Genomic DNA, 27,981 nt, shown 5'->3' on the forward strand with positions numbered 1-27,981 from the left:
GGATACCAGTCTGAGACCTACTAACAAAAACAACACAATGTACCTCTTTCCAATGTGCTTGTTGGCGACAGACAACGAAGCCATAGCGGAGACAGTCTCAGCTTCTTCTGCATCGCGTTGAAGAGCTTCACTCAACGAGCAACCGAGCGTGGAGGCAGAGCGTTGCAGTGAGCGCCAGTATTTACCTACAAAACACCAGAACAGAGTAAACGCCTGATAACACACAGTACTCACTAGCCCTACTACTGCTGACAGATTTGATGTGTGTGGCTCAACAGGGTTTGCATTTATTTATTATTTAATGCTCCAAATTAAAAACAAAAAACTTAAACAGTACATCACATACTGTAGATGCTGATGCATGTTGTGTCTATGTGTAAATAATACACTCACTGTGAGCTTCAAGAACTTTTTCCATAGAGTGAACAGCATTGGCATTCGGTCTTTGCTGTAGCACCTCGTCAGGAATGGGGTCCAACTGAAACAAACAGAAAGAATAACATCAAAAAAACACATTTTTTTTTTTTTACCAAAAGCAAAAAACAGCCCTGCTTGATTTCCACTCCCCACTAGCCACATCTTCCAGACCATTTAAGACATTTTTGCTGAAATGAAACTGCCAAACAACTTGGCACTGAACCTTTTGCCTATTGGGAACCTCGGCTTAGTGTATTAAATGTGTCAATATAGTGGATACGGCCACATATGTAGTGCTATATATGTGACTGACAGGTGTTAAGAAACGCTGTACTGAAACGAGACAGAAACCTCTACCCTCCAGGATCACATTTGACTGAGGACCACATCCCAGTGTTGAATCACTCCAAGAGGTGGGGAACAAGCTCGAGCTGCTGACACAATAGAAAATAGGCCTGCAGATGCACACCTCCTCCCACTCACCAAGAGCTTTGCTACTCTTTGACACAAACTACAATGTGTGCTTTGTACTCTGTCCCACGCTAAGGACACATACTAGTGTACACAGATGCATACACATGGAAACCGCTGGCTCACGCAAACACATACATAGTCATGCACACAGTCAAACGCACACACACACGCACACACACACACACCTCAGGGAGTGTGGCAAAACCTATGAAACTCTCCAAGCCACAATTCAGAGGAAACAGGGCTATTCCCCATGTGCTTTCCCAACCCGGAATGATTCAATTTCCCCTTTGGCTGACTGCACGTACGACACTTTCTCATCCCATTTTGTAAAACAGGCCCATTCAGCTCTACATTCCAACACAGACGACATGCTTCCCTGTTCAATCCTAACCCCAACAGAATAAAGGACCAACATGTAAAGACAGAGAGACAGAGAAAAAGAAAAAGGCTTGGCCAGAGATTTCGGAGTAGAATGTCAGAGAGAAGAGGAAAAAGTCATCGACAGTCGGTCTCGCTTAGCCAAGGCTGGAAGTTTTCTTCTAATTAAAACAAATAGTGTGTGGGAGGGGTCCGTGGAGGCCGAGGGAAGAGGCAGTCTGGGGAGAGGGATACTTTAATCCTACTGTGGCACGACAGGCTACATCATGCACACAGAGATGAACAGAGGTGCATACATATATTGTAGCTTGTGCGCAAATATTTACATTCGGTTATTTGCTACTTGGCAAGCGCAGCCTTATTTTCTAAAAAGACGTGACAGGCCACCTGCAGATTTTGTTTTATGACTGTACATCAACTCCTCTACAGTTCCAATAGTTTATCTATGTAATCACTCAAACCCAACCTTATTTTTTCACATTGCAACAGTTATAATCAGGAGGCAAAACAAAAAAGCCCTCAACGTCTGTGAACACAAAAGCGATAATAGGAGTTCGACCACAAAATGAGCATTCTTTCCTATAACATGTGGGATTTACCACAACAAGACATGTCATACAAATTCATGTAATACGATATTCAAAACCTATTATGCTAAGAAGACAACACAAGTAGCTATTAGTCTGTTTCTGTTGGTTTAAGCATTCAGTTTGTTATAGTATGACAAAGCCCTTGCTTTGTAAAGCATGATCCATGACTGTGTCTATAAAGCACACATGTAAACTTCCCATTATCACTGACTATAACCAGAGAGATGTTTGAGTGTTGTGTTGCGTTCAGACTGACAACAGCACACACCCTGTTGTGTAGTTCCACCCACAACAATGCAGCCACTTGAGTTTTCTTAAGGCAGGGCTATTTATGGTCCAATCATAAAGCTACACTCAAGCACACCTGGGAGCTGCCCCAGTACACTCAGCTATAGAGCTCATCTAAGGAACTTTAGCCCTTCAGATTATTTCAATTGTAGCCGAGGGGGGAGACAGTAGTACTTATTCATCACTCAGATCCCACATTTTTCCCAGCCTGTCTTGGGACTCATACCATCAATCTTTCAGTTAAAACTTACTTCTCCAACCTTCGGGCTACAGCAGCCAACTTTTCACTATAGCCCTAGCTAGTTCCAGTCCCAGTTCAACCCATGCACACCCAGCTCCCTGTCAGAGCAGGGTCAGGGGCTCTCTGGGGTTTCGTGGGGTTCACCTAAGAGCAGGGTTGGAAGGGGGCAGCCTGTCAGCTTGATTGACAGCTGGGCCTCACGCTTATAAACTTTAATGGCTCTTGTCAGGGTACTCCAGGGGCCCCTACCTGGCAGGTATGGCAAACATACATACGCACACACACAGACATGCTTCTGCACTATATATAAGCACACATTTGTCTGCCACATCATCCATAGCAACGTTTCTGTTTATTTAAGTTTGTGGTCCTGGCTGTCCCTGGACTTCTGTATCTTCATCCCATCAGATGTGGAGCAGTTTCTGAGAGACAGGGAAAGAGAAATGTCCTTTAAAGATGGTTTGCTGTGACGATGTGGACTGATTTCTGAGGAAGTCTTTTTCTCTGTGTGACATAGCCATCCAATGCAAGTCCTGTCCAACAAAACTGAGACACCGTGGAAAGCCATGAGCTGAGAGAGAGGAATGTGCCCGGTAAAAACATTCCTCAGGGAGGCTGAAACCAAAACAGTGGAAAGAGGAAGAAATCCACTTGTTCAGCAAAAGAAAAGTGCACAAGGCATCCATTGTTTATTGTTGTGTCCATGTGCATATGTTGGCGGTCACTAAAACCGGTTGATTATGTTATGCTAACTGAACAAGGTAATGATGTGTATTGTGTAAAGCAGGTGACCTTTTCAGAAAGGGGTGTAGGTTTGCCCTGTAGTCGGAGGGTGGTGGGGAATAGTAAGGCCCACGGGGGGACAGGTGAAGTTGAGCGTCTTACTGTAACTGGAGTGTAAACACAAAGAATAACCTCATTGACAGCTGGTAACAATTAGCATATTAGCCTGTTGTTTATCATATAATTGCTAACAACCGTGGTTCGAACTGGGCCAACATCTGTTTGCGAGCAATCATCAATTAGTCCCGAGTTCAGAGTTGACTAGTGTAGTCGCCAATGCATCATTCATGAGCTATTTGACTAAAAAGACTTCACGATTACGCACTATAGTGATGGGGGTGAATAAAAGAGCCTGTAAAGTCCATTCAGCAATTTTCATCCCTCTCTTTCCCAGCTAATTTGAGCTGCTTTCAAAGGAAACCTAATGCTCATTACAGCAAAGCTTGTCTTAATCTGCCAATAAAAGCACAGATATATTTCTCACACTAGCAAGCAGTAAAATACTGTAAGTACAGGTTGCACAGTACATGAAGAAGATATGAAGAACAGCTTTAGGATGTTTTAACTCCGGTGTGAAGGCTGCCAAAATCTGCCTTTAAAATTGCCACACAACAAAGGCACTTAGGCAATATAATAAACAAGATCAGACATGTGGCATTTCTTAACTATTTAAGATACGGTCAAGGGGCATTATGTAAATGCATACTGTAAAGACTTACAGGCACATACAGTATCATTCAACAGTTTAGGATACTGTATATGCTATAGTTAGACAGATGGTGACGTCTTGGATTCTGGACTCTTTGAGACAATACAAACCCTCAGTCAGTTTGAAGCTTCATAAACAAAAGCACAGCTGACCAGCTAATCCAGCTGTGGTCCCATGCCTGAGCCTACTCATTCGCTCCATTCACAGTCAGCCAACACACACATGCACAAACTAAAATATATCCTCTAGAAATAACCCACTCTGTGGACACATTGAAATGAGTCCAAAATGAATCCAACTGCTGACCACTTGCTTCCCAGATTTGCCTTGATGCTTAACCTGGTTGGTGAGGCTACAGTGCCCACTATCAAGCCTTTTATTTCTTCTTCTGATTCCATTGCCATCAGTGGCCATTGTTGGACTTTGTCAGCAAATGAAAAAAAGAAAAAATTACAAAAAAACACCAGGCCTTTTATCTCTCCCTCTGGCTCAATTCCTCACTGACGTTTCCCAGCTACATTCCAAGTCCATTACAGAGACCTTTGCTGAGATTATGATAAAAACACTTGCTTCCTGCCATTTTGATCTGATCAGGGACATTTCAGCCTCTCTTTTTTCCTTGCTATCAGTTATCAAAGCTTCACACAACTGAATGATCTGCCTTTGTTCAAACAGCTGACATCACTTGCTGCCAAAGAGCCAAGGCGTAAGCAAGAACTCTAGGTCCAATTTTAGAAGTCAACAACATCTACATTTGTGTTGTTCATCACTTTATCAAAGACATCTCGCTAATGAGGCATCCCGTACAGTCCTTTGTATCAAGCTTCTGTCATGAAACCTTTCAATGTTTCCCAGAGTAAACACTGAAACCTTGCAATCGTGACTTGTATGCTGCACAGGTTTAATTTAAAAGTCATATTCTGATATTATCAGGAATCAATGACATTATCTGACTTTTTGACTCATTTTTTTGTATGATACAATTGAAATGGACCCCATACCTTTCTATACTTTAAAGACTTAGGTAGACATAGGTACTGTACACCAGCTGTTTTATAACAATACTTTTCCTCTCTCCTGACTTCAAATGACTACTCCATTTCCCTTATTATCTGATCTTTACTCCAGCCTGACCCTGCTGGAAGAGGTGTGAGGGTAACCATTTTCAGATGTGTACCAGTGATGGGGCCCCAGGTGCTTGGTTGAGAGGGGTGTCCTGCAGGGCTGAGGCAATTGACGCTCCCTGCCTCCTACCTATTTTCAAATTTTCAGCTCCCTATGGCACCCATCCAGTGACCTCCAAACCCCTGCTGGGGCCGATGATCTGCAGACTGGTGAAACCTAAGAAGCAAACCCTGTGATTCAATTCCTTATTTTTGCAGAAGGGCGGTGTTGTTAGTAATGAGAGCGTCCTTTAAAACTGGAAGTCCTGAGTACAAACCTCTGTGACAGTAAAAAGCATCCGCCCTGCTGAAGTGTCCCTGAATTCCTGAATCTTTACCAGCTGTAATGGCAGTATGTAACTTTGAGTCATTGATGGGCACAGTGCAGGTAAACAGAGTTACAGTATTAGATTAAGCCTCTAGTTTGTGCATTTCCCCTCTCATGCAAAACCAGCAGAGCTGTTAGTTTTCTTTGACAGGTTTGGCACTTAGTGGTGCTTTCCTGTTAAGCACAAATATTCAAGGGTTAATGACAGTGTCGGCATGTTCTTCCGTGCTTTAACCAGTGTCATGTTTAGGTTTCTGCACGGTTAATTTGTCTGCAGTGTTACACGGTGGACTGGTTGGTTGCAGTAAGTTTTATTAATGTGATCCTATGTTATTGTTCTATTTGTTTTGCTCTGACTCCAAGATCCACATGGAACAAGGCCATGCGGTTTTTTACGATTCCAAGAACTCATTTATAGCTCGAGCTGCCTGAAAGACTGGAACAAGATGCCTCAGGATGCGCAGATACCACCTTCAACAAGGCAGATACAGAGTTACGCATTTAAGTACCATTTCAATCGATTATTTTTTTTATCTATAGACTGAAATAAAATCAATTGGATAAATTCATTGAATACAACAGTATAACTTGAATGCTTTCGTTTCAAGACCTTAACGCGCACTGATTAGCCCATATTAAAACAAAGACCTTGACAAGAGCAACAATCTTTAACTAACCGTTTCCAGATATTTGCCACTGACTGTATTTTATGTTTCTCACTACACAAACACATTGTTACAATGTAACATGATGACTATATGCAGTCAGTCATTTTATGCTAAAGTACTGTATATATTTAATGAGAAGTGTAGACCTATAAGCATGAACTATTCTGCATGTCTCACTGGACAAAAGATAATGGCTTTAACAGGTAGCCATTCCAATGGCAACCAACGCTCAGTGTGTGTGCTTGTGGCTAAGCCTGCAGCAATACTTGACAGTGGTCAGTTTTTCAAAATAAATGAAGTTGATGTGAGTGTCAGTCTGGATATTCACTCGTGATGTGGCGCTTACTTTCTTGGTATTCTTGGTGTTGACGAACTTTACTTTTAGCCCCATTGCCTGCGAGAAGTAAGTAGAAAACCATTTGGTCTTTTTACTTCATCTTTATTTTTCTAAGGAGTGAATTTGAACATGTTTATGTGCCCACAGTGAGGTACAGTCATCTTGCTCCTCTCTGGCTGTATGCCTAAAAGCAATTGTTTATTTTTATCCTGTTCATTAGTGGTCAGAGATGAAGTGGATTGTGGACAAAATAGCAACAGATTACTACTTGATTACTACTTGTTGCCAGGAACAAACTACAAGCTGGCTGAGATGGCTCGAGATGCAGTCTGGACATACAGTATCTTGTTATGAAGCACGGAGGCACAACTGTGCTTGTACTCAGTATGCATCATTTCATTACTAGAAAGAACTCATGCATCACATCCTATCCTCTTGCCATAAAGCTATATAATTTCCATTCTGAATCACAATTCAGTAGTCCCTTTAAAAAACAAAAGCATGGAGAGATATCTTGGATGCATAATGTCGGGGGAGAAAATGAGACAGAGCAGCTCGTCCAAAAAAGCACTCCAGCCTCTCCATTAGCTGGAAGAAAAGAGTGGGCGGCTTAGAGGAGTTGCTATTCTGTTGTGCGCCATGAATCACAGAGCGCTGATGTTTGTTCAGTTCCACGGCCCAACCTACACACTCCCACAATTAACCTTCTGCCTGGAAATCCTCTCCCTCTGACGTGTTTGTGTGTGTGTCTGTCTGTATGTAGCATGTGTGTGTGTGGTGTTGACTTCCTCTCTGAGTGGTAGAGAGAACGTAAGGGAACATGGAGAGAAAGAAAGAAAAGTGCTTTTGTCAGAGGAATATTCAAGCTTGCTGTGTATTTGTAACCTTTTAATTCTTAAGATTAATTCTTTCGTAACCTTGATTCAGCTCTCACCATCGGGTGCTTGATGCTGTAGTTTCTGTTGGATTTTACTTTTGTGTACTTTAGTGTGTGCTGATGTGATATGTTGCGTTTTATTGTAACCTTTTTTAAGAGCAGATTTCTGCGCATGCAAACAAAGATGCATGCAAAAGTATTTTGTTGTAATATATCTATGTAAGACAACCATCAAGTCATTATTCTTCTCCTTTATCGTATCACCATCAGAAGACAATTATTGCTGTTAAAGTGCCATTTGTCTTAGTCACCCAGTTAGGAGACACATTAGCTTAAAGTTATCAAAATGTTACGATCATTTATTTGTAGCATGTTGATTTGAATTAAATGTTATCAGGAATAAAACTTAGAGACAAGTTGAGTGCAATGGCATTCTGACAACACAAATAAACCAGACACTCTTCATCTCCTTTAAGTCCTGCATGTTTTCTTCAACATAAACATAAAAACTATACTAATTAGGCTTTTAAATCTTATCCATGCATTAGAGCGGAATCCTAAGTCTTCTATATGAACTTTGAACAATGAAAGGAATTTACAGTTTCAGGAAAACATCCCAAATTACAGTAATTTGCCAATTTATGCCCCTGGGATCTTATTAGAACAGATCATATTTTGCATATAGGGTATTCATGGTGCATGTATGTAGCTCTCAGAGTCTTAGTACTCAAGGTTATTTAATTTAATGTATGTTTTGACGGTAATTTATCCCTCCTCCTTTCATCTTACCTCATTGCCAAGCAGAGCAGAGACGCAGGCTTCGGAGGCATCACATATGGCTGTGAGGTCATGACCCCCCTCCAGGGCAAGCACCAACCTACCGCCTGCCAGACCCATCAGCTGCCTGGTCAGGTAGCCAAAGCCTGGACACACAGGAAATGACAGCAAAAAGAAGGTAGAGAACGAGAGGGGAAAAAGAGCAGGGGAAAAAGAATGAGATGGGGGGAGCACTGATGTTCAAGCTCTAACTTCCTTTTTGGATATTGATCAAAGAAAGAAAAAACATAGAAAAGGGGGTTTGGGCAAAGAGAAAAAAGAGTGCACTGTGGATTTACTGGGGGCCAAAAAACAAGCCATAATATGAGCCAGGTTTAATTTCAATAAATGCGGCTTTGCGTTTAAGCTTGGTCACAGTCTTTGATCTTTTCCTTTCAGGAGGAGTTTTAATGTATGCATTCAGCCATACTTTCTTTTACCCTGAATTCTCCCCATATCCTTTCTCTTTCTGCAATCCTCTCTAAACCAACCATATCACCCCCTTCACAACCAAGATCCCTGCTCTTACAGAGATGCTCAAAAACATGTCTTGTGTTTTTCTCTATCAGAAATTGTGTTGCTGTAAATATGAATCACCCGGGTGAAGCTGTGAAGGGAAGGCATTAAAATGTGTATTTTTATCTATAGCATAAAAGAGAGTAATTAACTGGGTAGCTGTGGTCAGTACTTACATTTGGCTGTCAGTTTGTATCCTCCCAGGGGAGAGGCATGTCCGTCTACCGCATCAAAGCCTGAAGATACGAGAACCACGTCTGGGGCAAACTCATTTGCAATAGGCATAACCACCGTCCTAGAGTAACCAAGAAAAAAAAGTAAAGTCACAAAATATTGTATAAAGGATATCATTTGAAAAAAAGTGCATGCATTTGGTTCTTGGCTTGCTGCCCTCAGGAAGCAGAGGCAGTTTAAAGATTCAGTGTCTCAAAAACACTAACTTATGCTACTGAGTCATATCTTTTTGAGGAATAATTTCATAGATATTGTTGTGGCTGCATGTGTAACATCTGGCTGACTGAGCTACAGCAAACAGTCACTGCTCCAAAACACATTACATACCGTATATATTCTGAGATAAGAAACTTTTTTCAATCAATTCAAAGTACAATCAAAACCAATGAGCCTGATGAGCAAGTGTTTAGGAAGATTTTGGAGAATAGCACGTGTGTGTTTTTTCATTACATGTAACTGAGTGAAATTCACAGCTAAACTACAAGGAGATTCAAGAGGTACAAGAACTGAAAGACCGAAGAACAGTTGATTTGAAACTAAATTGGTATTTTAAGTGGTATTGCAACCCATCCCATCATATAAAATAATTTTATACCATTTTTCGTTTCTGCCAAATAATCCGAAAATTACAAAAAGTTAAAAAAAGTTACAAAATAAATGCATAGTGAACTCTGTCACCTCTGCTTAAAAGAGGACTACTGGTGAACTCTGTCACCCCTGATTGCTAAAAGAAGACTATGTGAAGATATGCGTTTAATGTGCTCGCTGTCCGTCTGATGAAGATTGTGGTATATGGTGTAACCAACTGGAATTGCTACATGTCATTTTTGCCATCTATCAGTCGCAGTATTGTTCAATTCTTTAACTTCATCACGGCACACACTAAACCTAAGTTTAGAAATTTGGATGCAGCAATACTCTACAACATCCTTAAGTAAAAAGGAAAAATGGAAAGACAGATATAATTGCATGTGTGTTAAGTATGCAGGATAATTCTAACACTGGATGGGTGTGGTGAATGAAGACTGTTTGTGTACAACGTTCATCTAACACACAGCTGGTAGGGAGGGAGTACTTGTGTGCAATGTGTCATACGCATAAATCCAATCAACAGCGGGGTACTGTGTAATGATTCACTGCAAGTTGTGGTTGGAAAATCCAGTCCGGTTTTAGGGTAACCATGTTTGAAAAAAACAAACAAAATGCAGTTATGTGTTTACAGTATGTGAACACGTAACTCAAAACAATGAATCCAGTTTTAAATGTGCTAAATTATTGATTGATTAAAGAAAAAATAATTCAACTGTTAATGACAAAACTCTAAGTTTGATTTTCTGTAAGGGCATCTATAAATTAGGAATCAGTAATGAACCCCTGAATTGGTCTATAATACTGGAGGCACACCAGAGGCTTAGTCAACTTTGTATAAAAAGTATAATGTGTCATAGTAATCTGGTTAACCATGATTTAGGACGTCTCACTTAGTTCATAAATAGTTGGACCTTCCAGTTGGCAAAATAAGTGGTTCCTGGTGATTCACTCAGGTTCTACACAGGAATTTTTTGGGGGGTCTGGAATACTTGGTCAAGCAGTGTTTTGGTGAGGTCTGCGAGTGACGGAGTACCACAGGGTTCCGTCTTAGGTCCTCTGTACTTTACAGACCTCAGGAACACGGCGCTGGTTTGCTGGCTGTGGGCGAGCAGCGTGCCCTGAACTCCACAGGCCGCCGTTTTTTCCATCTCTTGTTCACCACCAAATTATAACTCTTAACTGTGCACACCACACCCCCCACCACAACACAACACACATACGTACACACAGCTGTCTGAGGGTGAGGCGGGAGGTGGCATTAGGAGCTTTTTGGTAGTCCCAGACAACAAGGATACATGGAGTGCGTGCGTCACTGTGCGTTAGCGTGCATCTGGCAACATTTCAGAGGACAACGTCATGTAAAGAAGATGAAGGAATGGGTTTGAAGACAAAAGTCTGAGTAGGAGAGTTGAATATACAGAGAGCAAGAAAATGAAACCTGTGGGGGAGGAGTCTCGAAAGAAAACATGGACTAAGACTGAGTGAGTAAGGAAATGAATGAACGGTAGATGAAAGAGGTGAAAATTATGTCCGCATTATGGCAAATGAAAATGTGCAACGTGATCCACTGTATCAACAGTATATTAGCTTTTAATCAGACAGCATTCAATAACACACTGGACAATTATGTAAAATGAACAACCACTCTGATTTGGTTAATATTTTCCAGGTCTAATTTCAGAGTTTATCGCTTATGTTCACAGTTTTTTTTTCCCCTTCTTTCTCCATCTTCTCACAAACTTACACACACACACAGCCTTGGTCCATTAACATTTAGGCCATAAAAGACCCCACACTAAACGAAGTTGGCCACAGGCAAGCATGTGTGCTGACACACGGCACAGGGGGAAACCTTGACCGCCAAGGATACTTTTAACTACTGAGGGCTCCCCCTCCTGCCCCCTCTCCTCCAACCTTGAACACAGACAGAGACAGTTCTGGTCACGATGTAAAAAACTGCTGGTGTCATCAGTTCCAACCCCCACCTCCTGAAATAATATCCTGACATTGAAGGAAATCAAAACCCACAGTAATCAATTAGATGACTGGCATAAAGCGAAACGAGTGGTTTTAGGGAAGACTAGTGCGTGAATCAGAGGCTATGTATGTGAAGATGAAAAAGCTTTTCTGTTAATTATGGGAGGGGAGAGTTTACGACTGAGCTGTAAGCAACAGGACATCCTGAGCAAAGGGGCTGCGATCTAAACCACCGCTGGCTCTCACGACTAGATCTTAATGTAAGGGAATTACTTGGGAAAGCATGTGGTGTAAACTTTTGTTTAGTGTTTGGTTTACCTAGCAACAGGTGCATGTCTCAAAGTATCAGCTGAGGAGTGTTGGGCCTGTTTGTATGTGTGAGTGAGTTTGTTGTAATGCTGTATGGTTATTAAACTCCAGCAATTCAGTTCAGTCATTCATAAAGTTCAAGTTCATAAAAAAAAAAAAGGAGTGGTCAAAATCAATGCAGCAGTGGCCAAGCTCCGAAAACATTCGATCCTGCGCTTTTACTTTCCCAGACTTTGGTAACCACTGCCAAAGGGCTTACAGTAAGTGAACCTTTTTCACAGGCTGAATAGTCTTCCTGATGATGGGTAAACTGCTCTTGATTCCCTTTTAAATCTTTATCAGTGATTGTACGTAGGACTATAGTTAACTAGACTCGTCGGAGTAAATGCTGATACTTTGTTAAACAGAGTCATATGTGTGATACTCACAGTGCTTGCAAGCAGTGTTGAATATTGTGTGACAATGAATAAGACTTCAATGAAAAAACAACAACTTTGAAACACACTTCATTCTCATGACAAAAATGGCAGTGACCACCACCTCTGCCTCTGTGCACACACGATATATCCTATCAAACCCTCTTAACACCAACTGTATTCTATAAAATACTAACTTCACCAGGCTAAACCTCACAAAGGGGTTTTTTCCATTTGCTCTGCTCTGACTAATTATTCCTCTTCTGATCCTAATAAGTGTATTCAGATTTTGGCAATAGTCATCCAACATGATTTCAAGTGGACAGAAATGTACTCACACAGGTTAATACAGCAGTAGGTCTTGGCATAGTAGTAATTCTTTGAGCCAAGGAAAACTTCCTCTGCAGGGACTACTCATCTTTGTGTAATCACACAGGTCCCTAATTTATCCTTTTCCACATCTTGATTATGCCTTCTAAGCCAATGAACTCCAGGTTTCTAACATGCAGGGCAAAGGGCTGAAATGTGGCATTGGTGGTGGACCACAGGCTGTAGATAAGACATTTAATATTTTAAAACAAATGGTAGGTTTTTGGTAGAATTAACTACTTTTCTAATATTTTTGACCATGATGCATAACTGTTAAGATAATTTCCCAGGTTTTTAATGATTTAAGTATCAAAAGGCCAGAATGCATCCAAACCATGAGCCAATACTATTAGAGAGATTCAGACTCACTGTAAAGGGCCAGGTGAGGCCCATTTTAGAAGAAAATATAGATCCTGTCCTTTAGAGGGAGCAGTGCTCATCATATCAGTCAACAAATGGTTAAATTGCAGAGCTTCAAGGCTTTCCCTCTCCGTTCATAAAAAAAGTTGAGAGCGGGAGAGGAGAGAGAGAATAAGAGAGCGAAAAACTCACACACGCACACTTACACTTCAAAGCCCTGTCATCTGGCGCTGCGGAGAGCTGGTTTGAATTAAGTTTAATTCTCCTCCTCTCTCGTCTTTCCAAGTTCACGGCAGAAGAGGGAGTGAAAGGAGGAGGAGGAGAGAGAAAGAGAGCAAGAGAGAAAGACGGTGCTTCTGGTTTTCATTAGGGCCAATTTTCTTATCTTTTTTCTCTGTGCTTTCTGAAGGCTCAGACTTGATCCCCTGCAAATGCAACGTGGCATAGGCCAGCGGAGGAATGGGAAGGTGCCTGCTGCAAGGCACGCATCCCCTCTTGAAGAGGAGGAAGGAGAATAGAGGGCCACAACACACAGATAAACAATGAGATTGAGATAGAGAGAGGCTGTGTGTATCAGATGTCCACACGTGTCTGTCTGCATGTAGTTGTAAATGTGCAAGCATGCTGAATGTAAAAGCTGCAGGTGTGAGGATATGTGCATCTTTGCTTGTCTGTGTTTTCATGCATATTCATGCACCTTCATTTAAGTTTGAGTCAGGGCCTTTTGTATGTATTTAACACACAACTATCCAGCATCTGTAACTGTATTACTCTGAGTGTACAAACACAGTGTAGGCGTGTGTGTGTGTGTGTGTGTGTGTGTGTGTGTGTGTGTATGGTAGATCTGTGAGTTGTAAGACACGTTTGCTGCTGTCCTGTGGGACCTATGAATTGTCCAATACTGCTACAGCCTCGGGGGATTAATGGCGCCAGGGTCTGAGGTGATACACACCCAAAATCTTGTTTTCCTTCACTTTATATCTTTGGAACTGTTCCATAACGCGAAGAATGATGATTTAATAACCTACAACTACATAAACAGAACACACAAACACAGTTCAGGCCTCTCCATATGCATGTTCACTCATATGGTTGCATATGAACCCCTGAACTAACATATGCATTCAAAAACTACCATATTACAAAGTGGCTCTAATCGTTCAACAGTGTTTAATGCAAGCAGAGGGCGCTGGTTTAACTGAAACGCAGTGCGTTACTAATTAAATATCCATTGATCAGCTCAAATGCAGATGGAACATCTGTGTGTGTTTAAGGGAGTTAAAGGGGCACTCCACCAATTTCACACATGAAATACAGTTCACTGTTTATAATATATGTGGTTTATAGTTGGAGTACCACTTTAAAAATAGCAAGTTTACATTTGTTATTATTAACAAGTTTATTAGTGGGTCATAATAAACAAATGTAAACTACACTGCAAATCTTCAATACTAAACACACACACACACAGGTCTACTCTCAGCCACAAGTTATAGTTGTATATATAGTATCCCATGGATAGGATATATTGCTGAAAAAATGGAAGTTTTCATGGCCACCGTTGCCAAGTGCTTGCTCATGGTGGACATTGTTGGGAATATGTATAAATGATTAATTGTATATTATATAAATATATAATATAGAGAGACAAAAAAAGTTTCCCTACTTATGTGAGGCAAACTGCACTGGCTATAGTGATGGACTATAAATGTTTGTCATATGATGTATTATATATTAGGCGGTTGTCATCAGTGCACAGGGTTAGACAGAGGGTGGAAAAGAGTGAACAGACAGAGAGTTGGAGCACACAGAGGTCTGGGGTGCATTAACGGGGTAAGGTGTGCTTCCGGGGGCTTGCGTGCCGAAAGCTGCTAGAAGACAGTGGCCTGTCAGTTTGATGTGTTTGGCTCTGGCCAGATGGACACACGGTCGCAAACATGGATTCATCTTCAAAGAGTACTGGAACCAATCCAGACCTGCTTCTTACCAGCTGCATGAACCAGAAATGTGGATGAGACATGTACATGTCTGTGGTGAATCCATGCCTGTACATTGGTAGGCCTTTCAAGCTGTGAGTGTATGTTTTACATGTGTGAGTGTGTGTGTGTGTGTGTGTGTGTGTGTGTGCATGTGCATGTGTGTGATAGTGGTGGGGGGTTATAAATAGCCCCAGAAAGTGGACCTAATAGAAATCAGGCCTGGCATGAGAAGGAGCTCCTACCTACTCAACAGCCACTAATAGATCATTTGACAAACTATGCACTGCATAGCCTTCACCCCATGATACTTTCAGGATAAATATTTAGCATCACAATTAACTAAATCTAGCACAAAAAACATTCAGGTTTTATTACTGTTTTACCTAAATGCAGCCAGGTACTCTGCATCACCCATAGGAGGTTCCAGTCCTCCAGTGAAGGCCATGTTCACATTGAAGCCTACACCTGGTCCGCTGCCCACCTGCAAAACACACATACATGCCAGACTGGGTTACAATGTCCGCATAAATTCAGGGTCAATTCAGGTACGCAGACAGACAGACTGGTGTTCATTCCTACCTCATCAGGTGCTCCACTGCCAGGGAAGAAGTTCCCATCATCATAGCGATGCAGTGACAGGTAGAGAACACTGGGGTCTGTGTAGAAGGCCTGCTGGGTGCCATTACCATGGTGAACATCCTGGATACAACATAAAAGGATAAGGTTAGGGCAAAATCTCACACAGAATGTCAGAAAATTAGTGACTAAAAAGGAAATGAGAATATTCTCAGGATATTTAGCCTTTGATTCTTGTCAAACAATCAACTAAACACGAGATGGTGTCTTATCACCAAAAGGGCATCAGAAGATTTGGAAAATGAGTTCCACAGAGACAGAATCAATCAAGTGAAAGACACTCTACAGACTGCAATACTGCCAGACAGTCAAGTCAAGTGTATCTCAGCTGCAGTCTGTTGTGATGTCAAAAAGGCATGGTCAGGAGGATTCAATATAACGCTCAACTTCACGACATCAATTAAATGACCTCATTGTCTATATCCCAAGAATGCTTTAATACACTGATCCTAAAATGTCCCTGTTGGCTGGAGGCAGAGTGGCATGACAATGAGTTTGCTAGCTTCACTGAAAGTCCTCCTGTGACAGACAGAGAGGAAATGAAAAGGCCCTTCAAAGGCTTTTGGGAATGGCCATGACCAGCTGGGGACGCCGCTGAAGAGCAGCGCTCCTAGACATTACTGAGGCTTTGTCATAACTTCTTATAAATTACTTTGTGTCTCTTTTGAAAAGAAAACAAAAACGACAGTGGCTGACCTAAATAGGCAATATTGCCTAAAAGTACTTTTCCTCATAGAGTGTACAGGTTATGGTTCTTGTGCTGTTATAATAATGCAATTGTAGTTTTGCATGTCCCTGGGCTTGAATGCGGTTTATTTTACACAGTGCCTTCTGCCTTCCTCTTTCTGAGAAGAAAAACTAAAAACATACCATTGCAAAAAAATGAAGAGAACAGATGATTTTAATACTTTTATAGCCTTATAGTCCAGAGACAATTCTTATTTTTCATGACAGGGGAGCTGAAGCAAAATGGTCATTTAAAGGTTTAATTAGTTAAGATGATGAAAACGCTCAGCAAAGTTAATGGGAATCTAGCATACTAGTTATCAGATGTTTTGTGCAAAGTTGACCTTTCAGAGCAAGAGAACAGACAAAACGTAAGTAGCCTAACAGTGTTATTCCAGGAAAAAGTTAAGATTAAGATTATTTATAAGATGAGACGTCAGGAAAGATTAAGAAACAATGAAGATTAATACCATAAAGAATATACACCACTGCATAGGTGATCAACCTCCACATAGATAGTTATGTAACAAGTACGTTGTATGCAGAACTCACCCAGTCCACAATGAGGATTTTACTGACATTGAGCCTCTGTTGCAGAAGCTTGGCTGCTATTGCAACTGAGTTGAAATAACAGAAGCCCCTGAAAGTGGACAGAGAGAGAGGACAGTAACAAGACAGCATTATTAACTTCCTGAAATTACATTATAAATACAAGCTTGAGCAACATACATTCACATCTGCAGAAACCAAGTAGAAACTTTAAAATGTGTAAATCTTTCTAAATCGACTTACATAGGCGTGCTCTCCTCAGCGTGGTGTCCAGGTGGTCGAACTACAGCAAAGCCATTCTGTCATGGAAAAGAAAAATCATTCACACACAACATACAGTTCAAACAGTTACTGTACATTAAGCACCATGGTCCATGGAAGTTGGTTCTGTGTGACCTTAAACCTGCTCACTTTAATCTTAATCTCTTTAATGATACTCCCTAACTTCTCTTTGAGAAACTGGGGGGCAGTGTTGTAGGTAACGCGTTACAAAGTAAAATGCACACTCTGCGTTGGTGAAAAGCTTCTGTCGACTTAAGCGCACTTAAATGCACATTCATAACTGCAATTGGATAAAAAAAATTAAAAATTCAGGAGTTACCTAATCTTGTTTGGTGCTTATATATAGGCTACCTGGGCTGGGTAGGTATATATGAGTACCAAACAAGATTAGGTAACTCCTGAATTTTGATCATACGTTTTGACTGATCAAAAAAAATAAAAAATTAATAAAACGCTATGTGGCGTATTGCTGAGTGTCTTTCCTGTTATTGTTATCCTGCAGAGTTAATTTGGTTTGATGACTGATGTTATTCATTGTCAGGACTTCTCGGTGCATTTAAAAGGAAGCTGTGTGTTTGTGTCAGTTAAGTTGCAGCATGTGCGAGGCTCTACAAATTCTTTTAATTTTTGCTAACGCATGAGTACTCTAACGCATTACTTTTATTCATAGGTGACGCTGTAACGTAACAGATTACTTTTAATTGATAGTTGTTGTGGAGAAATTGCTGAAGTCAAAGGACAATGGTGAGGTCAGGAGGGAAGAAAGTGTTCAGGAGCCTCTGATGTCTAATGCTGTAATATTTAATGACGCTTGGCCAAGGAGAATTAGAGACACTCTCAAAGTTCATCAGAAGTGCCTGAGCCGGTCTCGCATTCTGCCCAACTCATCCTGGTGGATAAACTTAAAACCCCAAGATAACACCACAAATACTATACTCCCAGAATTAGTCAAAGAGAATGTTTTTATTCATGGAGGTGTTATTCTCAGCATATTCTAGAGAATGATGATGATGTTCAGAGATCTACCAGCCCCTTTTGGTAATGTGTAATTAAAACAAAGAAACAACTAAAATACAATTAAAATTAAAATGAATTAAATCCCTCGACCTCACTTCTACAATGTGTGCCAGTAAACACAAAACATAATCCTCTGGCCATCATTATTCTTCAAAAACAAAATGTTGCCATGTCTTTGTTGAAGAATTTCTCAGTTAAGGGGAGCTTTGTTAAGGCAGGGACCTGCGGGACTTGCAGCAACTGTTTTTGGGGCTCCAACTGCTACGTGGGGACATTAGATAGATGTTCGGGCTGATGTAGAGCGAGTCAAGCTGGACTAATGATGTTGAGTCAGCTGCTGTGGATTAGCAGCCAGCCGGGAGTTTATTGTAGAGACAACCGCCTCAGCTGGTTTGAAGACACTCGGATGGAGCGGGCTGCATAACACAGCATGTATGTAGGTGTATGAGAGACATGGAGGAGGTGGATTGTTTCTCTATGCAGAAGGAAAATAACAATGGATTAAAATAGACATGGGGAAAAAAATAGAAAGCAACAGATGGAGAGACAAACATGTGTGCGAGTGTGCACGCGGAGTAGATTTATGGCATTCTGTGGAGTTTAGAGAGTTGTTGGTGCAGGTGGAATTTGGTCATTTGGGTGTGGAGGATCCTCGGAGGACCATCTGTGTGTGTGTGTAAGCATGCATGTGTGAAAGTGTGTGCGTGCATGAGCGTGTCTACACATATGCATGTATGTGTTAAGATCAGGTTAAGCTGAGGGCAAGTAAATATCTGTGAACTTTAACCCTAGTTGAAGCAAGTCCATATTATTAATGTTTCAGTTGAGCTGAGCATTTTTCCTCCTGGAGTGTGTGATCCATTTCATTTTCCTTTTAAATGCTGATATTACCAAACACACAATGTACTATATAGAAAGACCAGACCATTATTTCTCTAAATGGCCACACGTAGAAGAAGTACTAAACGTTAGCACAGCCAGCTAACACAAAGTGTGACGGCTGCTCTGCAGGTGGCTGTGGTGTAACGCTAATAAAACAGGCCTGTTAGTGGGGACTGTTGGCATTTGCAGTGCCAGTGCGCCGGGCCTCCCTGCTGGGTTCAAACAGTAAGCATCCATTGCCACAGACACAGGAAGGCTGGCTGGTGGGCAAAAGCATGACGGGGGTAGGGATGTCTGTCTGAAAGGTGCTAATGAGACCTTGGGATGGAAAGCTCTGGAAAAATTTTTCTTAAGGTGTGAGTGGATTAAAAATCACCCAAGGTTTAATCAAGATTTGATTAATCCAGCCTTTAACCCATGAATGCATGTGTGTTTGATTAATCAGTTTGAAAATATTTTCAAATAAGCATTTACATAATCACCCATGTGCATAGAGCATTTGTTCTGAAATGTAACTCAGCTGTAAAAGGAAAAAAAGTAGTCAAACCTGACAGGCAGACTACAATCAAACCCTTTAAAGTTCTAGTCACGGATCTATTTTGATGGGGTCCATCTGAGATTTGTTTCATGTTGGCTCCATCTTAAAAAAGGTTATTAAATGCACACAGAGAATTACCCACATATAAGGACCACACAGACATGACAAATGCACAACATCCTTTAGTCATTCCAATCCCTAAAAATAAAGTCAAGCAAACAGCCGTGACTTTGGTCCTCTTTTAATTCAACAAAGCAGAGCGCTGAACCAACCTTCAGTTCCGCCGATGCAACTTTGAAGACGAGCTCCACCACCGAACCGACGGCCAGACGAGCAGCGCTGGACGAGTGGACCTCATTCCAAATAGTGTCACTGTCCACCTGCAGACACAATCACACATGCGGCCATGTGTTGTTTATATCACATTTTTAAAAAGGAGCCAAGAAAATGCAACTTTGTTTTCCATTTATTTAAGGAGATTTGATGATGTGGTTTACAGCACGTCAGTGTGACAGCACTTGTAAAAACCATGAGGACATTTGAAATCATTTAACTTGTGTCATGTCACAGCATCAAAGTTTGTCTTTGAAAGTGGCAATTTAGTGACTGCTGGAAAATGTTTTCACTGACTGATGGAGGGAAAACAATAGAGAGAAAGCGTGAGGCGGTAACACATATTTAGAAGCTTACTCATACAGACGAATGGTCAAACTTGCACGTACTCGAACAAACAGCATCATTTCTAAATCTTTACTTGAGCACACTAAGGAGCAAATGTAAGATAACTCTAATCGTACAATTTTTGAACATGAAAAATAGTTACTAATTAATAATGGGCTGGTAATTCTAGTATTTTTTTTTTTATTTCATGTATCAATTTTAAAGGGATGGGTAGTAAAACGTAGTCTGGATACAAACAATCAAATTCTATGTTTATTTATTTTATATGAGTGAGTGAAAATAAGATTTCAGGACTGATTGTATGTATAATTGTGTGTGTGTGTGTGTGTGTGTGTGTTCAGACATAGGGCCACCATTCAGTGGTCAAGCCTGATTAATGCTTAGGCACGCTCAGCCCTCAGCCCCAATCACGCACACATTTACACACTAGCCAAATCGACCACAATATTCTACGGGACTGATTGTAAGCAGGGCCGTGCACAGGATAATATACACACCCTCCATCAGGCATGGCAGATACTGCAGGCAGATGGAGCGCATGATAAACACAGAGAGAAGAAGCTGGCAGAGGAAAAGAAGAAAAGGAAGGTCTGTATGTCAATGTGTTTGAACTGTACACACATGTGTGGAGCGGACCATGCCAGAGTTCTAGTGAGGCTTTCTGATGTAAACCCGGGGGCTGTTCTACTTTTGAATATGTCAACTTTAACCAGACGGACAACCGGCCTTTTCATCCAAACTGACGGCCTTTCAGTCAAGTCAACTGGCCGACTGGTACATGAACCCTTGCCACCCAGTCAGCCCCCTCGGTCCTTCAGCGAGTCAGCATGTTAAGCGACTCAACAGCTTTTCAAGCCAGCCGGCCCACTTTACTTTCCTCTTGTCTCCAGTGATGGGAGTGATCAAGGCTGGAGGAGGACTTCATAATAACATCCACAGGGAAGAAAAAAAACGCTCTTTTTAAGTTGTGCCAAGAAAAGACTTTGTCATGAAATAAAACTGTGGTACATTTACCATAGACTTAAAAACTAAATAAGAAGGAAGTGAGGCGGTATAGTTATTGTTGAGTGACTGATGGAGCTGAATGGGAAGAGAGAGTGACGCTGTGTAGTAGCTGAGTGATTGAGCTAGTGAGCGAAGGAAGAGCCAAGTGAGTGAGTGAATGGGAAACTGAATCATATATACAAGTCAGGTTAATGAGCACAAACAGATGTTGTTCTAAAGCAGCATGTGGAGACTGAGTGGTTTATTATTTCCCATGTTGATGTTAGTTTTGCCTCAAGCCAGGAGTGGGACACAAGCTAGTCAGGAAAAAGTGAAAGGGAAGTGTGTGTGTGTGTGTGTGTGTGTGTGTGTTGGAGGTAGAAAAGAGCGGGAACGTGCTGGTATGACAGAATGATGGTTCTCCGCAGGCTGACAGCCTAATTTCAGCCCCCTTCCTCTGTAAATGTGTGTGTGTGTGTGACTTGTATGTGTGTGTATGACAGGAAGACAACAATTTAGTCCCATTTGCCGTTATAAAGAGCAGAGCAGAGCAGAGTAGGGCAGTGCAGAGCCTGGGCTCTTCTTGTTCCCACCACAGCAGCAGCAGTAAGCCCCGAGGGAGGGATGACGAGGGGGGGAGGAGTGAGAGAGAAAGAGAGCCAGTAGGTATGGATGACATGTAAACGAGTTGGAGATGAAGAAAGAGCAAGTAAAGGGCAGTGTAGGTGTAATGTAGGTGGGTGGGTTCTGGGCTGGCCTTTGGAAAATTGGAAAAAAAAAAGAAGACACACACACACACACAAACACAGAAACATGTACAGGTGTGAGACTGTTCTAACATATCCGTTTCAAAAAGACAGCACTTCCAACTCTCCAACAACTGCCTTCACACACAAACATCCCCAAACACACTGCTATGCACACAAACAAAAACATACCCCCCACCATACCAGCACACACACACACACACACACACACACACACACACACACACACACACACACACACACACACACTCGTATGCTGAAAACATCTGGATATAATTACAAACACGGCGGAAAGGCAAGCAACAGCTTTTGTTGCCTCTGGACCTTGAGGGGCGGTGTTTGTGTGTGCGTGCGTGTGAGTGTGTTAAGGTTTTGTGTGTTTGTTTGGTGGAACGAGAACAAATGGGACCATTATTTAGGCAGGGGGCAGAGAGAGAGAGACAGAAAGAGTGGGTGGGTGAAGGAAACACAGTTATTATAGCACTATTTGATGATGCTGAAACTATGCTTATTTGTTTCATTACAAAGTCAGATGAAGCAGTGCCAGTTGGGTATTGATTAGATTAACACAACGTTGTAAAAAAAAGCAACAGTCTATTACAACAATTTTCCACTGAATAAACCAGCGTGACTAACACTGGCAATTTCCAAGTAATATCAGGCACACAAATTACAAATACTTAATTACACAGTGAATATTTTTAAAATGACACAAGCTTGGCTTAACTTACTTACCCCTATGCCTCCACATGGTAACCTCACAAACATGGGACTCACTGAACCTGGAATAGAAAGAAAGAAACAGAGAATTAGAAAGAGTAACAGAGAAAGAAAAGAGTGAAAGGTTACCAGGTGAAGCGGTAACATGCAGGCACACCCTGATGCATGACCCCCTGAAACTGAGTATTTGACTTTCTGACCTAATCTAACAGCAAGAGTATACAGGGGCATGCTTTAATTGGGCAAGGTGAAGAGGAAAAAAGTATCCTGTTGCCCTGATAATGAAACTTTCTCCCTCATCAGGGTGAATCAGGGTTTTAGACCAGAAAAAGAGATCTGTTTTGTCATACAGCTTTCTGACAGATCAGAAAATAAACAGAAAACTGGCTGATCTGGAAAATATGAATTCCTCTAAAGGACAAAACCTTCCATTTTTATGTCTGTTAAAACTCCATACAAACCTTTTTGTAAAACAGATCAAACTTTTTTGTTTTTTTTTTACTTTTAGGAAAAACTCAAACGTCTTTGAATTTAATCGAACTTGCTTGCTTACCTCATTTATAAGTTTTAAGAAATGTTTCGATGTAAAAACTGCCCAAATTTTCAAAACATTAAACTAATCTCAATCCAGTGTTGACAACTGGATTAGTGTAAAGTTTCATGAGTACAACAGCAGACCTCTGAAGCTCAGTGGGCAGAGTGTGGCACTTGCATTACCAAGGTTAGAGGAACAAGTCTCATTCGGCCAAACTACATGTGAAACAATCCCTAACCAGATATTTAATATAGTGTCCATGAATACTTTAATCCCTGACTAGTTGCCACCTCTGTGGGTTTATTTCCACTTTCTTCCTCTCCATTTTCATTTCTTTAGAAAGGCTGAACCTTACCACAGGAGTATCTGGTAATTCTCCTGTGTAAGCAGCAATAATAAGGAGAATTTATGTCTCCACTAGAATGAAAGCTAAGATGACCACTGAGGTTTGCCCCTTAGGTGTTTGAACTTACACACAAACACAGACTGCCTCGGCTACACCTGCACTTTAGGCCACAAAGGCCAGATCTAAGTGACAAAGCAGCCTGTGGACTTTTAGTTAACAACCTTCAGCGGGTCCTCACCTTATCATAACACCTCCAGGACTTTATTAGACCGGACCTTTTGTTATGACACGGTTTAAGCATTAAAACAGATTCCTTTAACAGACACTGCAGAGTCAAGATTCAACATAAAGGTCAGGGATTTAGTCTGCTGTATGTTGCATATATACATGCACATTGATATGTGCAGTGTGTCGTCTGTTTTGAACTGCACCTGCACACTAAATCTTTGGCCCACTGTGCTTGTAATGTGTGTAAAATACTGTGAGCCCCACCTCAGACAAAGTTTGGAAAAAGGCACCGCCACGCCTTAGTTTACTTGCTTCATTTTTACTGGATACCTATAGGGTCATGATTGTTATTTGATGCCATAAACACTCATTGACATAACTTCAGACAACACCAAATACATAAAAAGAGTCTGTCCTAAGCCATTGATTAGTTTCTGACTCTCTCTTTAACCAAATTGCACATTTAGGTTTTGCAATGTAATTATTTTTTCACTTCCATTTAGCCTCCTCTGAAACTCTTTGGAACACCCCTAGTGAGTCCCACCCCCCACTGAAGACCTCTACAGTGATGCGTATCTCAATACTCACTCATTTCCACATTTTCGCAGACTAATTGAGATTAAGCTGGTTGGGAGTCAGATTGCCTTGAAATCTATATGGTTGCTGCCGGATAAGCTCAAATTTGTAATGAGTGTGTTTGTGAATTTGTGTGTCTTACAATCTAGTTTCTGCCGAAGTGGGTTGGTCCCGTACAGCAGGACGTGGGCTTCAGAGTGGACTGTCTGCAACTCCTCGAGTGAGGCCTTCCTACCACGGATACACTGACCACAGAGTAGAGTAGAGGAGAAGACAAAGAAACAAACAGACGAGACAGGGAGAGGAAAATTATGTATTTGGTTTAAAACTTTGCTCACCATCCAAACTGCCAGAGTCACACGGGAAAATGGTATGACTAGAGTTCAGGATACCATGACCTGCACTCATGAAAAAGTAGTGCATATAGGGAGGCCCAGTGGTATCTGCATGTGAGGTGAAACTCATTTTCAAGCCATAACCTCATAATACATTGTTTTTATTGGTAAAGCCAAGTGTCAAGAGAAAATGGCTACACACTGCCCCCTTCTGGACACAACAACAACCTACATTTTAGAGTTAAAGAGTAGCATGTAATGTTAAGTTCATGATTAAGTATGCTGTCTATTCTTATCATGTTTGTCTTTTCTCACAAATCCAAAAAAAAGATCATTTACATTTAAATGTGAGTTATTTCTTAGTTTGTTTCATTCTTGATAATGTTATGGTGCTGCACACATGCCATACTATTATTACATTCAATTTCATGAGAAGATGAAGAAATGCAGCAGAGAAAATCGCACTAGATCAAATAAAGCAATTTTTGATACTCAGCTTACTGCAGTTCTAGGACAAGACAATTCAAGTCTATTAGCTTAGTCTATTATCTATTTTTTTATGTACTGCATAATACTACTACTACTACTACTACTACTACTACTACTACTACTACTACTACTAATAATAATAATATTAATAATAATAATATTAATGCTGATAATTTCATAGGGGGTTAGTAAGTGTAGGTCCAGTATACTACATGTATTCATCTCTATGTCTTGTAATGTTACATCCAATAGGCTCTGTGGCACTGTGCTCAAACGTTACTGTGGCCTTACCTCGCAGTGCGCCCTGAGGCCTGTTTCCTGCAGTCGGGACCAGATACTCTGGATGCGGCCAGCGTGCTCTGGATGACTGGTGGTGTTCCCACACATACACTGGTGCTTCTGCATCAAAGAGTCATAAACCAGACCTGGAAGATACACACACAGAGTTTCAGAGTAATTGTGTATCTTTAACAACAAGGACATGAACGGTTGTCACGACAAGATTCCTATAATCACACAGTCTTATGGTGTTATTATGTATTGCACCTGCTCCTTCATAAACAAGAGGTTATGTAGAGAGGTTCCCCAGAGATGAGGTGATTCTGAACAGTAAATTACACTTTTACCGGGTTATATCATCAGGGGGGCTGAGAATACCTAGCAACAGTCTTGTGCATATACACAGCCACTGTACAGCGTGATAGCTCATCATCCTGTGTGGTTTCCTCTAACCTACAATCAGCAGGATGAAAGTGTGTTTCTAGATTGCTGTTTGCTGCTCCACATTATGACAGATGATCTGTGTGAGAGCGGTACACACCGCAATAAAAAGATATGTGTAAGCAAGACCCATATTATTATCATTTTTCAACAGACCTGTAGTAAATCGAGGCTTGGCAGGTGGCTCCTGTACTACCATGGGGAAGGAGGCGGACGCTGGAGAAGACTGAGCCCTGGAGAGGGGGCGGTGTCCGGCAAAGCTGACTGATAACCCGGCGGCTTCCATGGAGGCTTGGTAGTTTCTCAACTGGTGGATTCGCTGCTGCTCTAACAGCAGAGCCTGCTGCTTATGCACATAAAACACAAGTGACATGTACTTTAAGACTGCTGGACTGCAATATCTTCCTCTTACCAGAAGATGGCACTCAACGCTTGATAAGACCAAACGGCACTGATACAGAATATACTGTAGGTTGTATTTACAGGAGTTGAATATGTTACACAGTGACATAGCGGTTTTCTGCTCTGTACAGCCATCACATGGCAACACCAATAAATGTGGTAATAATTCAGGAGAATCTGTCATATATTTAATTGACAGGTTATTAACCTAGAGGTCCTACACTACCTTTCATGTGATCCTTCAGTTAAAAAGACTGTGCTTAAGTCTGTCTTTTGACAAATGGTTCCTATTAACCTAAAAGCATTTTATTCTCAACTCAAGTTCACATGATGATTACTCTGTTCATGTGACTATAAAGGGAGCAACCAAGAACACTAGACAAAAAATAATCCATCAAACTCCTCACAGAACAGCAAACAAAGCGAGAAATCAATTTTTGGACCGCAGACTTATTCATGATTTTATTTGAAACAGTCTCATGTAAGTGCTCAGAGACTTAGAAATTAGAAATATATGGGTGCTCTTTCCACTCAAAAAGAGCCTCACCGAGCAATCCTGTTGTTCAATTCTGATGGGCGTGTCTGCTTACACTATGGGCGCCATGGCGACAGTGAGAGGAGTGCCTGATTGAATTTGGCTGAGCGGACAGCAGGGATGGGCTAGACAGATGAGGACATGGTGTCCTGACTGTGTGTGCATGCGTGCGTGCTCACAGATATTAAGCGAGTAACATAGAGATAGAAAATATATGTATGTTGTATGCAAAAGAGGGTTTTTGTGTGGGCGTACAGCTCATATTTTGAAAGCATGAGAATGTGACTGCACATATGGAGTCGTGTTAGGGAGTAATGTGGAGGAGGCACACATGCCCTAAGCCATTCATAGAAAACACACTACTCTGGATAAGTAGAACATGTGTAGCGTGTGTGCAAGAATGTTTCGTGTGATTTGGGGGAAAAAACATTGAAATATAGCTTAAACTATGCCGGAGAGTGAGCAGGACAGACAGTCAGGAAGGATCGAATATAGAGTGTAATGTTTCAGTCAGTCACTGCAAGCTCCATCTGTCACTGCTGTCAGATAATTCTCATCCATTTTCCTTAAAACCAGTGAAAATGATTCATCCATGGTGTTAAATTACAGTTACTTTGAACCAGGTTTATAAAGACTAGAATTTGTAAGCATTTCGGTTTCAATCCTTATTTTTTACTCTGGAATTTCTGAAAAGCAGGATGAACTTGTGAAATCTGCATTTTAACCAAATCCAATTTAATTCAGTCTGCAATTTACATAATTCACTCTCCCTGCCTGCTTACCTGTCGGAACAGGAAGTCCTTCTCGGCCTGTCTGTCCCTCTGCTCCCTCTCATCCTGCTCTTGAGGGTCTGGGGGCTCCTGCTTGATGACCAGCCCTCGCAGAGGCCCTGTCTCCTGTATAGATGTAGAGGATGAGGATGAGGATGAGGTGGAGAGCTCCTGGTGCTCCCTAAGTTCCTCTTCCGTTTCCTCTGGGTGACTCTGGTGCTGTCTCGCCGGCCCTGAGGCGCTGGAGCTTACAGCCGAGACCTGATCACTGGGCTTGGACATGATCTGGAAGATGATGAGAAGTTCAGGTAAGACGTTTTACAGCACATTGATATGATTAGGGGTCAGATTTTTTTACTGGGTTATGCATGAACACACTCTTGGATAAAAAATAAGTGTGGGATATGGAGTAATAGCAACCTAAAATAAGGAACCAGTGC

General features: G+C 41.4%; 1 protein-coding gene across 6 annotated transcripts in view; it reads right to left on the reverse strand.

The window, feature by feature from the left end:
- LOC104926109 (histone deacetylase 4) overlaps window positions 1-27,981 on the reverse strand; it is a 116,333-nt gene that overhangs the window by 5,438 nt on the left and 82,914 nt on the right. For 5 of the 6 annotated variants that reach the window (XM_027277486.1, XM_027277482.1, XM_027277494.1 and 2 more), the window contains 14 exons: window positions 27,554-27,826; window positions 25,991-26,180; window positions 25,406-25,539; window positions 24,433-24,535; window positions 22,621-22,667; window positions 19,726-19,833; window positions 16,978-17,033; window positions 16,738-16,825; window positions 15,403-15,522; window positions 15,207-15,304; window positions 8,765-8,883; window positions 8,046-8,179; window positions 394-478; window positions 44-185 (listed from right to left, as the gene is read on the reverse strand). In XM_027277486.1, coding sequence (XP_027133287.1) covers window positions 44-185; window positions 394-478; window positions 8,046-8,179; window positions 8,765-8,883; window positions 15,207-15,304; window positions 15,403-15,522; window positions 16,738-16,825; window positions 16,978-17,033; window positions 19,726-19,833; window positions 22,621-22,667; window positions 24,433-24,535; window positions 25,406-25,539; window positions 25,991-26,180; window positions 27,554-27,826 — 1,697 coding nt within the window. The remainder of the gene's footprint in view (window positions 1-43; window positions 186-393; window positions 479-8,045; window positions 8,180-8,764; window positions 8,884-15,206; window positions 15,305-15,402; window positions 15,523-16,737; window positions 16,826-16,977; window positions 17,034-19,725; window positions 19,834-22,620; window positions 22,668-24,432; window positions 24,536-25,405; window positions 25,540-25,990; window positions 26,181-27,553; window positions 27,827-27,981) is intronic. The other variant, XM_027277483.1, reaches the window with a different exon arrangement.

Source organism: Larimichthys crocea, chromosome I (genome assembly GCF_000972845.2).
Source record: "Larimichthys crocea isolate SSNF chromosome I, L_crocea_2.0, whole genome shotgun sequence".
Taxonomy (NCBI): Eukaryota; Metazoa; Chordata; class Actinopteri; family Sciaenidae; genus Larimichthys; species Larimichthys crocea.